General features: G+C 42.8%; 1 protein-coding gene across 4 annotated transcripts in view; it reads left to right on the forward strand.

The window, feature by feature from the left end:
• Nucleotides 1-15588, forward strand: part of RER1 (retention in endoplasmic reticulum sorting receptor 1) — a 113487-nt gene that overhangs the window by 67570 nt on the left and 30329 nt on the right. For all 4 annotated transcript variants that reach the window (XM_086921540.1, XM_086921541.1, XM_086921542.1 and 1 more), the window contains exons 4-6: nt 5302-5401; nt 13200-13278; nt 15026-15161. In XM_086921540.1, the coding sequence (XP_086777666.1) occupies nt 5302-5401; nt 13200-13278; nt 15026-15161 (315 nt within the window). The remainder of the gene's footprint in view (nt 1-5301; nt 5402-13199; nt 13279-15025; nt 15162-15588) is intronic.

Consider the following 15588-nt stretch of genomic DNA (forward strand, 5'->3'; position numbering starts at 1 on the left):
AAATGTCAAGTCCCCTGCACCCTCCAGTTTCACGTCAATCACACGTCATGCAGCTGCGCGCGCATCCAAGCTTCCGATTTCTGCTGACATTGCAACATTTCTGTTAGTGCCATCCTTTTTGTGACACCTACCTGTGACGTTTCTAGCACACACCTCCAGTTCACGCCTAGTCCACGCCTTCTGATTACGTACTAGTAACACGTGGATGCTGTTATCTTGTCTTCTCTCAGCTGTTACGCCTACTATACTGTTTTCTATGACATGAATTAAGTATATAAGCTATGTACTGTCAATAAAATGTAGCGCGCTCTATCCCTTCTTCCACCCCTGTGGTGGGAAGAACATGATATATTGGTCCTGACCATTCCTTTTTAAGGAATAAAACCCCTAAGAACTCTAACACCACGGACTCTGTTTTTTTCTTTCCGATTTGAGTTATTATTGATTAAGTACTTACCTGCATAGAAATTAAGACGGTAAATTATATATTTACATCATCTTAGTACACGTGCCCCAGCCCACAGAGCCCACGTTTATTGTGGCCAAAGACTTTAACCATCTTGAAGATCCCCAAAGTGGGTGAGGTTGGCCTTAGGGACTTTTACTTCATTGCCCAGGAGTCCTCTGATCCACTAGCTAGTGCTAGGCACAAATGTACCATCTCCAGGCACCCACTTCAGAACACTTCCTGTTTCTGCAGAGGATCAGAAGAAACTGGACCTGCTGTCTGTAACCTTAAAGTAGCTCTAAAGGTTGAGACCTGCTCTCTCTTGACCTAGGGCAAAGATGTGGACTCCCAGGGTCATACGCCTGACCTTCTGTTTAAGCCACAGGGATACAACAATCTACAAGAGGCCTTTTCCTGGAAGTGCCTAGCTGACTAGTGGTAACTGGACCGACTCTGATCTTGGCCTCTGCCTGACATACCTGACAGAGTTTTTTAGGTGCTTGGGGGAGTTGCTCTCGGGTTCAACTAGTAACTTTGAGGGATCAACCTGGCAAGAGCTCTGATGGCTCCTAAAGGTGGGTTGTCACCCACTCCAAATAATCCCGTTTCTAACAGAGGGTGGGACACAGAGAATTTAAGGAAACTGACATGACACCATATTAAAACACTTGTGGGCCTATTAGGATGGCGGGCGGATCGCCCCGGCCGGGCCGGCGTTAGCCACCGCCGGCCCGGTGGGGGCGATCCACATGCCATCCACGCATGAATGACCCTGCCATATTATGATGGCTGGGGTGTCCACGGCTGACGGGAAGACCGTCCGCTGCTTTTCCGCCTGTCGACCAGGCGTAAAAGGGGTTTAACATGCAGACACCGCCATCCATATTAGCATGCAGGTGGAGATGTGCCTTTCCATGGCGGCTACGCCGCCATGGAATGGCATACGGTTATTGCCTATGGGGGCCCATAGCGAGCCCCCAGGAAGTTGGGGGGGGGAGGGGGTGCACATGGGGGACAAAGTGGCATGTACCCTGCGGTGCCAGTCACCTTGTGCATGCCAACGTGCATTCCCAGCATTGTGGCGGGAGGTGCTGTGAGCACCGCCCGCCACAATGTTAGGAATAGGGGATGCCACAGTGGCGGTGGCATCCTAATTGCAGGTGCGGGACCGCTGCACCCCTTGCGGACGGTCCCGCATTCCGTTACGGTGGCTAGCGGACGTTGTCCGCGCGCCATCGTAATAGACCTCTTGGTGTCCCTATTCTTCCACTTGACTAACCATATCATTCAAGTAGATCAGGAGTGATAGACATGCTAGGTCTTCACACCTTCTTCACCACTGTATTATATCTTGTCATGCTCCCTTGGGGTTAAAATAGACTGCACTGGCTCATTCTCAGAAAGCAAACTTCTTCCCCCTCCTGCAGCACCCTTGGAGCAGCAAGCCAACGAAGAGAAGAAATGCCCAAGTTTAGGTGCTCTAAAAAAAAAAAAAATTAAAAAGTCCATACCTGGGTTCCAGTGTTTAGATATGCAAACAAAATATTTTGTTGAAAAGCAGGCTTTTTTAGATTGATTCCCTGGTGTTTATTCATTGATGTTTTGGCATATAAAGAGGACCAAATAGCAAATTGAAAATATGCAAACCTACATAAATTAATGTCATTTTGCAATTAAGCTCGTAGTAATAGGGACTGATTGGAACTGTTTATTACTTCAGAACAGATTTCTCACACCCAAACTCGTAGGAAATGCAACCTTCAGCAAACCATCTACATTTATTTCAAATGAAGAGACATTTTTAAAAACAGAGTAGAGAAAGCATATTTTTAGAATGAGATTATTCAGAAGAAACTTTGCAGGGAGAGGTAGGGAAGATTCAAACATACTCAATAAATAATAAATTCACTTGAATACTTACCTGAGAAAAAGAAATGAAAGCTGCTTGAAATTAATAATTTCATTCAGGATTCGCTGTCACAAAATAAATTGAGTGGTTCTTAAAAACTGGAAACTGATACCTCCAGATAATATTGAAACATCTAAGCTTTGAAAAACCATTGATGGTGTATGTGTGCATGTGCAAAGGCAATTACAAGAATTTATTGAAACATGCTGATGTCATTGTTACTAGAATTGCATTGAAAGACCATCAGTTGGACGCAATCAACAAGTTTAAGTTGCTACAGTTAATCATATTTCCAAAGGACCAGGGATGCATCATACTATGATTGGAAAGGAGCATGGCAGTAAACATTATGCTATCTGTCTGACAAAATGTGTAATTTATCTTCACTTTGAATTCTCAAGTGGAACATTTATATGTCTGAAGGATAATATCCACAGCAAATTAATATAAACCATGTATTCAGACAGATGAGAAATCAAGTGTAGCATGACATTTTATGGATTCTGATCCCTATGTGACCTCTTTATGCATATAGGTTTCTGAAGTGGTTTGACCCTCAAATCGGGGGACAGACCATCAACATAGTATTACCAAGAGAAAGTTGGGAGATCGAACAGCTACAGAATGAATGAGCATCCAACTGGAATGAAGGAAAAACAGAATTATCTTTGTTATATTTGATTTAGCATAAATTGGTTTTGATAAGATCACATTTTAGACTTTTGAAATATATATTCATTTGTAAGGTTTACACATATCTTTCAATTGTTTATAATCAGCCAGTTTATGTGATTGTTGCTTTCATGATGGTCTTAATGTTGGTTGAATTTTACCATCTGTATTTGTAGGTATACCACTGGTGAGTTAGTTAGGAATATTGAGAATCAAGTTAAAAAGTAAAAGGGTAAAAATACTGCAGGATGACACTTGTTGCAAAACAATTCTCTCTTACTGTCAAATGGGCTCTTGGCAACCGGAAAAGAAGGTTAGTGTAATAATGGAACAAAAGTCTATGCGAATGCACAAGTTCTCCAAAGCGGAAAATGGACCTAGCGGTCTGGATAAGCATGATGCATTGTAAAATCTTTTTTTGATTTTGGAAAGCTCATTGTTAATTATATTAGTTTGAATCTTTTTTGTTTTGCTCTTTTTTTATGTGAAGCATTGTCTCCTCATGAAGGGATAGTTTTATCCTCAAACGTATCGATGTTGCTTTATTGCCAGCCATGCAATTTTTGAAGCTTAATATGGGGTAGGAATTTTTGTGAATGTATTTCTATAAGAATAATAAACACTCCTTTTATGTAAAATACAATTTGGAATAAAAATGGACCTATTCTCTCATGGTGTACCACAGATATGTGGTGCAGAAGTGTTTTAAAATGTCATGGATTCTCATGCAACCTCTATCCCACTACATCTCCACCACATGAGATGTAGATATGGTTGGGCATACTTGTGATACTGAATCTAAAATTGGTCACTGGGGCTGACACGAAGCCTATCCAACTCAGTGGCTGATATAGAAAGGTCACTATAATGTTCAGTCGGAATTACAGACTACGACTCAAAGCACAACGATCTATGAAATATGCCAGTGCTGCAAACATTAGTTGAGAAGAAGTAAACATTTTTTGCATCTATCAAAGATTTTAAAATTTGCTTGCTACGAAGTATGAAGCTGGTCAGTAGGGTAGTCTGGTCTCCGGTCAGTTTTGTATGATGAACAGCTTCATTGCCAGCATAGCTGCGGAAACCAGCGCAAATGGAGTGGCTTGGATGGTGGCTGAAAGCAGCATAGAAATGCTTAGAAAGGCATTATTCTACCTTGTAACTGGAAAGGTCTAGGAAGGATACATTAGGCTATATCCCTTTGTAAAGCAAGTGTGCGTTTGCAGGTATGAGCGGAGATAGGATCTTCAATGAAACCTTTAAGATATTCAAAGTCTAAATGCACATGGTCTGAATTTAAACATCAAATCCCAACATTTAATATTAATGAACTAAAATAAAACTGAAACTTAACATACTTTTCAATGAGCAGGTTTTAGAATGCGGAGTTTACAGTTTAAAGTTGCTGTTCATTGAACAACAACTTTAAATTGTTTGCCAAAATTGTATTAGTCATATGCTCTTGGAAACCTGAATGTACTGTGTGCTGGACGAAGTTTGAAGTGTTGAAAATGTAAAGTACATTCTTAGCATTAATGAGTGAAGTTGAAATGTGGGACAGAAACATTGGGAAATGTGTGTGATGTTCTAAACTTCCGTGTTGGGGAAAACCTGGGATGTTTGTGTTTTTTTACGTCCTCTGAATAGCTAGTACATTTACAATCATAGCCTTGAAGAAGGGTTATAGTAAGATAATGGACATCATAAGTTAAAGGGTGCACCATGGGAGGAGGCATTAGAAAGTCGCCCAGGACCATCCCGACCCTTCTTTCTCATACAGCAACCAGGCCACTATGTCGTTTCCTTTGACACCTGGACTACAGATTACTGAAGAATAGCATAATGTTATGTTCTTCCTTGAATCAGTACATACCAACCCTTTCTCAGTGATGCACGTGATTGTCTCTTTTTACTTTTACCTACTTTCATGTACTTCTTGCTTCAGTATCCTTTTTTTCTGCCCTGCGGAGTTTTAATTTAATTGTTCAACTATATAATCTTTCCAAAATGTCCATATCTACCTTGATGGTTCATCATGTCATAGGTTGCTGATGAAGCCTAAAGACTCTTATTATGGCAAAGTGACAATGAGATTGTATAAGAATAATCTATCACTCTCTGACTCAAGCAGAAGAACAAAACAGGCATGATGTGTTTGTGAAAGTTTGACTTCCATGATATCCAGAAGTTTGCCGTTGTCACCACTTTTTGTTGAACTCATTTATTGTGGCTGTTTTATTAACACATTTCCATTTCTTGTATCTTGCTTCAGGGTTGGTACATTGTGACGTATGCCTTGGGAATCTATCACCTTAATCTCTTCATAGCTTTCCTGTCTCCAAAAGTAGATCCGTCTTTAATGGAAGACTCAGGTACAGTTTATATTTTTTGCGTTATTTATGTATAAAATGCCATTCAAAATATCTACCTGGCATGGGCAACTTTAACTGGGGATGGGGGCTGTAATAGCCACATCATGTGATGTTGGCTACCTTAGAGCCCACCTCTTATGAAAAGGAGCAGTCATGCACTGGGTTAGTCCTGTCAAGACATTTGGTGGGGTGGGTTGGAGATTCACTAATGAAATGAAAATGTGTTTTGTAGAGCGCAAAAAGTTGCCCGGAGGCGTCCTAGCGCTATGACAATACGGTGCTCTGTTCAGTGAGGAAGAAATGCAGGAAAAGGCAGGGACCTATTTATTGAACAAGAAAGTTTTCAGCTGTTTCCTGAAGGATGATAGAGCTGGGTTGGATCTAAGGTCAAGAGGAAGGGTATTCCACAGCCTAGCTGCGTTCAGGGAGAACGAACGTCCTCCCGCTCTTAATCTTCTAACCTTTGGAACAGCTGCCAGAAAAGCATTAGCTGAGCGTAGATGCCTGCCGGGAAAGTACGGGGTAATTAAAGGAATATTAATTGCAGGCCCAGTTTCCCAAAAGGACTCCTGGGCGATGCAAAGGGACTTATAACTCATCCTATCTCGAACCGGAAGCCAGTGTAGGCTTCTCAAGCCTGATCTGGCAGAAAGTCTGCGTGGAATTTCCAATAGTGTGCGAGTTGCACAGTTTTGGATAATCTGTAGCTTCCGTAGTGTTGACTCAGGAGCTCCAAGATAAAGGGAGTTTCCGTAATCCAGCCTCGAATGGATCAGTCCCTGTACGACAATTTGTTTTGCTTTGAATGGTATCAGAGGGAGAATCTTCTTTATAATTCTAAGAAGCCCAAAGCAGGTGGCTGCTAGCTTAACAGCTTGAGTGTCCATCTTCAAAGACCTTTCCAGCCAAATGCCTAGGCTCTTAATGCTTCTTTAGATATTGGAGGTGGACCTAAGCAGACAGGCCAGATCGATTCTATCTAATGGCACTTGATGACCATTTGTTGCTTTGAAAATCTGTATAGACTTGTGTGCCCCCAAATGCACATTTTTGTAGTGCTCTTATTTAGGCTGTTTGTCTGACAAGTAACTGTGCTGAGAACTCGTCATTCAGTCAGTTTAAAGGGAAAGATCAATTTTATAATTAGTTGTGTTCATCTGGGCCCCAGTTAAGATCAGGATTTCCAATCAGTTGATTGTTGTGGATATGCAGTAATATTTGTCGCTGCGTTTCTTATGACCCACTGTTGTCTTCCACTCTTGGCTTTCTCTGAAGGAAATGTTGAGGACCAAGTGGAATTACTAATAGTCACACAGGTGAGGGGGCGAACCTGGAGTTGTCATTACAGATATCGAGCTGGTATCTTCCAGTGGTAATGAACTTACGAGTAGCCTGTTAACAAGTAAGAGTTCTGATTTTCTCCACCTAAAAATATCTTTGGCATATTTTACCATACCAAAATTAAAAAGCAATTCATTCTTCCTTAATGGAAACGCCTGTATGGCATGGGGAACCCCTGCAACAGTTCATAAATGCAATAGAGATTTCTAGCTGCATATTCCTTACCATAAAATATTCCCCAGACGTCAGACTGGATCAGGATATTTTTTGTGCAATCCCCTTGTGCGTTGGCAAGTGGTGTCATTCAGCTCTGAATGGCGTCGTTCGCGCCAGAGGTTATTTGCAATGTGTTTATATAGGTGCCACCCCAGTTCACTGCCCTCCGTACCTTCTTTTCCACACCTTCAGCGCAGATCAAGAAGAGCTCCCCTCACTCGTTTTTTGACTGAATGTTTTGACTGTTGACTTTGACCAGTGTGCCTTTTTAATCTTTTTTTTTTTGGGGGGAGTATATCTCAGAAGAAATAATTAGTTTCAAGCCTTGTGGTGGCCTGCCACTGGCAAATGTCTGTGAAAGACATGTGGTGTATGTATGGTGCCTGAAGCAAGACCACAACTCCAACTCCTGCCCAGATTGCAAGACTCCGAATACTAAAGCCACCCACAAGTGGGCCATGAAGCTTTTGGCTGCTTACCACGCAACTCCGCTCTGGTCCTGTTCTCAAGGGAGGTCCCAGGACTGCTTTCAAAGTCGTTTGCCGCAATCGGTCACTGTAACAATCCCGGTCTATTTCAGATAAGTCCCCCAAGAAGAAGTTCTAGAAGTTAAAGCATTCTTTGACTTCTCTGATCGCATTCATCAGCTTCTCTGTGGTGGTCCCATTCATCAATTTCTTTGCACTGGTCTCATTCACCTGATAAGGTGCAGGAATGATGCCACAAGTTCAGGCCCCCTCCCAGGTCGTCTCTGTGGAGCCCGCGGTTGACCCTGGGTCCACTCCCCGAGTTTCCAGAGCCAGTGCGACCCCGCCCAACTTAGATTTTTATGTTGCCATGAGCCTCATTTTGGGGTAGCCGGACCTCTCTGGATCACCTTCAGGTCCCATGGGTTCATAAGGGACTTTGACTGGAACGCTGTCGGAGGATCCACCCTCTGTTGGTGGATCCAGATCAGCCTGGCCATGACTATGCAACCTTCTCTAATGACCGTTCTAATGGCGACATACCCATCATGATCCTAGACTCCTATACGGAGCTGCACCAGCGTCGGCCTGAATTGGAGAGCATTTTTCGTGAAGGGCCCTCTGAGAAACACAAATGGAGGGGATCTGAGGATCCCTATGGCTAGTCTGACCACCTAGCATAGTCCATGGCCGACGGCACCTGGTATGAAGACCTGGCTACCAGTGGTCTGGACACGCCACCAGACACTGGCCTCCTCTCTCCTCCCACAGTGGCTTTGCTCCTTCCACAATGGCTTTGCGATGGTGGTCAGGAGAGCGGCTGAGGCTCTGGACCTTCCGCTGCCCCGGTTTATATCATGACCAATGTCTTGACAAAGGTGCTTCAACCCGAATGTCCCCATGAGAACCCTAATCGCCTTCAATGAAGCCTTCACAGGCACTCCTGCATGCAGGTCTTATCTCCTGCCTCGCTTCCGTGGACCCAGCCTTCCTCATCTTGCATCCCTTGCCTAAGGACCTGGTGGTCCAGACCTCGATCTCTAAAATCAATCTGTATGCGTTCCCTACCACTCCACTGGATAGGGAATCCAAGAGGCTGGATTCCTTTGCTAAAGGAATTTTCTCTCTACCAGCCTTGCATGCAGGTCTTATCTCCTGCCTCGCTTCCGTGGACCCAGCCTTCCTCATCTTGCATCCCTTGCCTAAGGACCTGGTGGTCCAGACCTCGATCTCTAAAATCAATCTGGATGCGTTCCCTACCACTCCACTGGATAGGGAATCCAAGAGGCTGGATCCTTTGCTAAAGGAATTTTCTCTCTACCAGCCTTGCACTGCGGCATGTGTGCTTATTGGGTCGCTATTCCCATATTGTATGGGATACGGTTGCACAATTGCTGCTTCTGATCTTTTAGGAGGCCTGAGCAATACTTTCCCAAGTTATTGCTGACAGGAGCGATGCAGCAGTGTTCCTAATCCATTGCGGTTTGGATACGACAGACTCGCTGGGCAGTGGCATTGCATCAATGGTGGCGCTCCGAAGTCACGCCTGGCTAAAGACAACTTGCTTTTCGAGAGATGTTTAGGCTTCCCTTATGGATATGCCCTTCGACAGTATTCATCTGTTTGGCGACAAGGCAAATTTGACACTTTAAAGATGGTAGAACCACCGGAAGGTCATTGGGGCTCACTATGGCCGTGCAACAACAGCATTCTGCCCCTTCCGTGACTACGGTAGGGGCTACCAGCTACGTCCTTTGCCCCCTAGCCACATTGGTCTGCGGCACCTCAGTCCTTTCGCGGCTCCCACAAACCTTATGGGAACCAAGGCCAAAGGTCTTCCTAATACGCTCCCCCTTTCCTCCCCTCTCCAGCACCCACAGCTCCAGCCCCAAAGCTGCTTTAATATACCCTCACCTCATCACATGCACCAGGTTGGTGAGGCAGGGTTTGGCACCACCTGCTCAATGGCGGGAGATTACTTCGGACAAATGGGTCTTTTAGATTGTCCAGCAGGCTACGTGCTACCCTTCCTGCAGACTCCTCCACCTTTGCTACTGTCACCGATTAGCTGATGGAGGACATTGGATGGCTGATTGAGGACAGAAGGTACTGGCTCTTCTGGCCAAAGGAGCCATCAAGAGGGTGCCAGCATTAGAAGTAGGTCACGTTTGCTATTCCCTCTACTTTCTGGTGCCGAAAAAAGATTGTGGCTTCTTTCCTATCCTAGACTTGCGCCCTCCCGCGCTACTTCCTGAAAAAGGAGAAATTTGAAATGCTCACTTTGGCTCAGGTTCTGTCTGCCTTTGAGACAGGATGGTAGTGATGAACTTGTCAGAAGCCTACTTCCATATTCCGGTCCTATCTGCCCACAGGAATTACCTACTGTTCACGGTAGACAAAGAGCATTATCAGTTCCCTGAGCTCCGCTTTGGCGTTACCTGCACCCCTAGGTGTTCAAGGTGATGGCGGTGATTGCAGCACATCTGTGAAGGTCAGGATTTCCAGTCTTTCCCTACCTCGATGGTTGGCTGTTGAAGGTGGGCTCACCCTAAGCAGTCATCTCCCACCTCCAGACTACGGCAGACCACCTGCATTCGCTGGGTTCACTATCCATGTGCCGATGTCTCACCTGACTCCCTCTCAGACACTCCTTATCAGCTTGGCTGTTTTGGATGCAGAGCAATTTTAGGCCTTTGCTCTGGAACAGTGAGTCCTAGATATTTGGGTACGATTCAAAAGTTCTTTCCTCTAACCTGGATTTTGATGAGACTATCTCTCAGGCTGCTGGGTCTCATGGCCTCCTGCATCTTGCTGGTAAAACATGCCTGTTGGCATATGTGGACTCTGCAGTGGGATCTGAAGTCCCAGTGGGCACATCATTAGGGGCAATCTCTCTGACCTATTTCAGATATTGGAGGGAACTTCAAAAGATCTTCAGTGGTCACTCATGGAATGGCATTGGTTTGCCGACAGAATCCTCTCCTTTCCCCAGCCATTGCTCACAGTAGTAACAGATTGGCCACTTCTGGGTTGAGATTTTTCTCAGGGGAAACCCAATAAACCCTTGTAGGCTTGGGCAGTGTATGGTTCAAAACATAGGGTGCTACAAGGGACTTATTTCAAAAACGTTTTTTCTTGGTCAACGAGTGGTAACTCAATTTCACACTCTTAAGTATCCACAGGATATCGGATTTGTTTCGAACACAGCATAAATGTATGGAAGGTGAAGATAAAACAGCAAGAGAAGGGATGTTTGTTTTGAATTAAATCTTTACTTAGTAAAAATGACACGGGATGTGAAAAACAAATTAATTCAAGCAAGGAAAGTCATGAACGAAGAAAGACAATATTTTTTCTATGGTTCATAACATTGAATATCAGCTCCAGCTAATTCAAAACTAACAACCCAAATTAAACAATAAATAGTGGTTGTAAGTTGGCGTCTAACGACCGCATTAAAGGAGATGATAGCAGGTTGTCGACGTTTCGGTCTTTGTTGTATCCATCGATAAGACCATCATCAGGACGATGTTTTATTTCAATGCTGTAAATAACTCCCTATATAAAAATAAATTCAGTCATTATAAATCAAAATTAAATTGAAGATTACATACACCCTAAAACGCTCTGAAAGCATAAGAACAAACCTAAAACTTGAGGAAAGTATCTACCCCTTCCTGGTGATACCTCCATAAAATTTATTTATGCTGTGTTCGAAACAAATCCGATATCCTGTGGATACTTAAGAGTGTGAAATTGAGTTACCACTCGTTGACCAAGAAAAAACATTTTTGAAATAAGTCCCTTGTAGCACCCTATGTTTTGAACCATACTTCTGGGTTGAGGCAGCGATCTGGAAGAGGTGGAGATCAGAGGACTCTGGTCTACTGTGGAGTTGTGGCTCCACATCAGCGTGTTGGAACCTAGAGTGATTTGCCTGGCATCAAAATCTTTTCTTCCTTATATCAAGAGAAGGTTGGTTCATAGGCAACACCTTCACCATGTGGCATTACAATAAGTTGGGTGAGGTTGTGGACCCTGTGTCAAGAGGTCCCACATCTCTGGACATTGCTGGAACTTAAGGTCTAGTGGATCAGTATCTGGCTAGCACTCTGAACGCCAGAGTGGATGAACTCAGCCTTCGATGCCTCGCAAATCAAAAATGGCATCCTGTATCTGGAGATAGTGTAAGGAATTTCGGAGTTTGAAAAGAACCTTGGTTCGATCTATTCACCTCTGCCAAGAACGCCCAATGTCAGCACTTCTGCATGCTGGAGTTTCCAAAGCAGCTCTCGCTCGGTGATGCATTTTGTCTCGAGGATTCCTGTACGCTTTTCCGCTGATACCTCCCCTGCCCAGAGTTCTCTAGAAGATCAGGAACGACCGAGCCCAGGTCATCTTGGTGGCTCTGGGTTGGGCACGTACAGTCTACTATTCCGAACTCCTGAGCACCTGTCCTCCTATTAGGCTGACCCTTCTGGAGGATCTCCTGTCACACAGGGTAGGATCCTGCACCTGAACTTGTACACTCTCCATCTACATGCGTGGAGACCGAGCGGCGACAGTTGAGTGTTTGACCTGCCCAAAGAAGTGTGTGATATCATTCTGCCAGCAAGGCGATCCTCCACGAAAACGGTTAACTTCTGTAACGCCTTATCTGGTAGAGACTATCTAGCTGCAGATTCCTTGACTATTCTCCCATCCTCTCCATTCTGCAAACTGTACATGTCACATCAAAGCGATCCGTCAGAACCTAATTTTGTCACGCTGTTCATTCCACCTCAATATGTGTACATGCTTCTAGCTGGGACAAATAGGCACAAACTCATGTCAATGCCCCAGGATGGCACCTATATAGTGTACCACACACATCTCTTCGGCAATAGCAATACCAGCTACTCCATATGGAGCTTAACACCACCACCTACTGACGCGCAAGCGGACTGCTAAAAAATGTTTGGATCCAGTCTGACGCCTGGGGAATATTCTATGTTAAGGAATCTGTGGCTAGATAGTTCTACCAGATAAAGCATTACCGACGGTAGGTAGCTTGTTCAACAGTGGTACTGCCAGAACATACAAAAACATATTCCATAATGAGAACTAAAATAATTCAGACAATTTCCTCTGTAATCTTCTCCTAAAGCCAACTAAAATTTGCACAAAAAAGGTGCATCAGGTTAATGCTCCTGTTCGCCTACACCTTGCTGTTCCTCCTAATGCTTTAATCCATTTCTGGAGGGAATTCTGCCCTTGTAAGAATTGGAACATGGGTGCTCTATTCTAACCCAAATGGGCCAGAGTTCTGAAACCCCATATTTTACTGTTCTACCATATGTGCAGCTTTTTTTAGAATGTAGTCAGATTTGCAAATCTCCTCACAGTACAAATTTTAAAAAGTAATGCCCCGTACCAAAGAATGGCACATTTCCTTTTTGATAATCGAATTATGCTACGGATGTCCATATTTGTAGCAACTTGATGTATGGCAAACTGACAGGGGTGGCTAGAGTATGAGAGTTTATGTATGTAGTTTACATTAACTGTGGCACAAATCCACAACGAGAATTACGGAATTCATTGCAGACCTCAATTTGTTAGTTTGCAATAGGGGTCTTGTTGTTTTTTGTTCAATGCATATTGAAACGTTTCGGTGACTTTCAACCTGTTATAAATACTCTAGATAAAGATGAGAGCAGTTATTCCTGTGGTGTATTAAATTAAAATAATCAAATTACTATTCTAGAATTTAAAATTATATTTTTGTTTTTCAGATGAAGGGCCTTCTTTACCCACAAAACAAAATGAAGAATTTCGCCCTTTTATTCGGAGGCTGCCAGAGTTTAAATTTTGGTGAGCGCACCCTTTCTTGTTTGTGTTATCTTTATTGGTGTAGACTATGAACAGGACTTACCATCTGTATTTATTGAAGCTGTGCGGTGCTGCTGAAGAGTTCATTAGAAAACTGGTTTAAGCTTGTGTTATGATAGTACACTGAGACAAGCAGTTTTAAAAATGTACAGTGTCTAAGAATGTACAAACCTTGTGAAATCTGTATTACTCCGAGGTTCTGACCGAGTTTGAAATGGTCCATGAGTTACCTGAGCAATAGTGTTTAAATATGTTTTTCTTAATCAAACCAACAGATAAAAAGTATATTCTGAAATAAAATTAGTGTGCACACTAAAAAAAGGTAGTACTCTATAAACTCTTTGGGATGAAAATCATACATCTATGTTTTAGTGCTTAGTTATGTACGTGGAGTTAATGATATTCTGATTTTGTATCCTTTTTATTTTAAGTGAGTAAAAGGCTTCTAATGTAATGAGATATTTTAAAAAGTGACTTTTATATTCTTGTGCTATGTAGCAGCATAAAAGTTCCTATTGAACTGCTTTTCTGTGTTAATAATGAATGTCCTCTGAGGGAATGATGTAGAAAAGGTGATTTCTGCTAGTTGATTTGATGCAGTACAACTTGGTGTGTCTTTGGTGTAAGGTTGACATACAATGATGTGTTGGGCCTTGTCCCAGTGAACATCAGCAGTTTCTTCCTACATCCGGCTTTTGTCGTTTAACATTGCAGCCGATTTGGGGAAGTCTCTTGGTATTCTGAGTAGAAGGGGACATGTGGAAGTATAGCTCCATAGTTTGGTCTTGTCTTTTAAGCAGAGCTGCAGAGGAGGCTTGTAATGGCTCCATAAGGTGAGCATATATTCTTATTTGGAGATGGAATATGTAGTTATATAGTTTATTGCAGAAACATCCATATCATTGGGAGTTGTACACAGTGCAAGGTCTGATTTCAGAGCCTTAAGTCTTCCAGATTTAGAGAAGTCAAGCGTTTTCAAAGCACCTCTATTGATTTGACAACAATTAATGACATAGTGAAAAGATTAATGGTTGCTCTGCAGATCAAACACTGAGGTGAAATTGCAATAAAAGGCGGTGTCACTGGATTTAGATTTCCATGTATTTATTTAGTTAAACATTTTTTAAAGCTCTCAACCCTCAAGTTTCTGTCTCGCAGTGCTTGGAAGTGGGAAGGCGAAATCATATCTTATTTCATGGCTGTGCCTTTGATGAGAGCAGAACCAAATATTGGAGGTAGAAATCAGAGAGGCACAGTCTGTAAATGTCTACCAACCAGGTTGGATGTCCTCCAGGGAAACTACACCATAATAGGCCAGTCTTATGCATTGACCTGGCCAGCGAATGAAAAATTTAAAAACCAGATGATGAGTGGGTGAGGAATGAAGGATGATGGAGCACAAAGATGGCTGAAGTCTGCAGAATTCTGGTCATAACAGGAAGTTTGCATTTTCAGGCCACTTCTGGGCGTAGGAAATGATTTTTCTTTTTTCCCAGACACTATATAGTGCCAGGATGTGCTTTTTTACTGAGTTTTTCCAGTCTCTTTGCATATTCATTTTGGGTTAAGAGCTATTCGAACAAGATATACATTTTTTTTTTAAACAGCAAAAGTAAGAATCTCTTTTTCTGCTGGTTGCAAAGCTATCTTCCATACTGTGCTAAATATTGATACACTCCCATTAAGGCAGTTTTATTTTTTTAATGGATTTATGCTGTTTTTTCCATAGGCACTCTGCCACCAAAGGTATTGTAGTTGCAATGGTGTGCACCTTTTTTGAGGCGTTCAACGTTCCAGTGTTCTGGCCCATTCTCGTGATGTACTTCATAATGTTATTCTGCATCACCATGAAGCGACAAATAAAGGTATGTCTGATTCCAGCACTGTTTTAACTGAAGGACTAGAGCCTATTCATTTGACCGGCCTGGGATGTTACTTAGAGTTTGACAGATGCAGGACATCTGACAAGAATTGGTGGATGCCCTGTCCACCCATAGCTTAAACAAGTGTATAAACCAATTGTTGGTGGATGTCCTTCATCCATCAAACTCTCAATAATCCACTTGGTCTTACCTTGATGCAAAAACTTGCTAAACTATCATTGAAAATGGAGCAGGACTACTAATTATGAAGTCTTGCAGCAATGTGACATTTGCACATTTTCCAACACTTTGCGAAAGTAGTAGCAATATTGCAAAGGTCTTAGAAGGAACTACTTTACAGATTTTAGTAGTTGCTGAATAGTACTTAAATGCTTTGTGTAATTTTATTTGCATTTATTCATTTGTTTCT

The sequence above is a fragment of the Lissotriton vulgaris genome, chromosome 5 (genome assembly GCF_964263255.1).
Source record: "Lissotriton vulgaris chromosome 5, aLisVul1.2, whole genome shotgun sequence".
NCBI classification, from domain to species: domain Eukaryota; kingdom Metazoa; phylum Chordata; class Amphibia; order Caudata; family Salamandridae; genus Lissotriton; species Lissotriton vulgaris.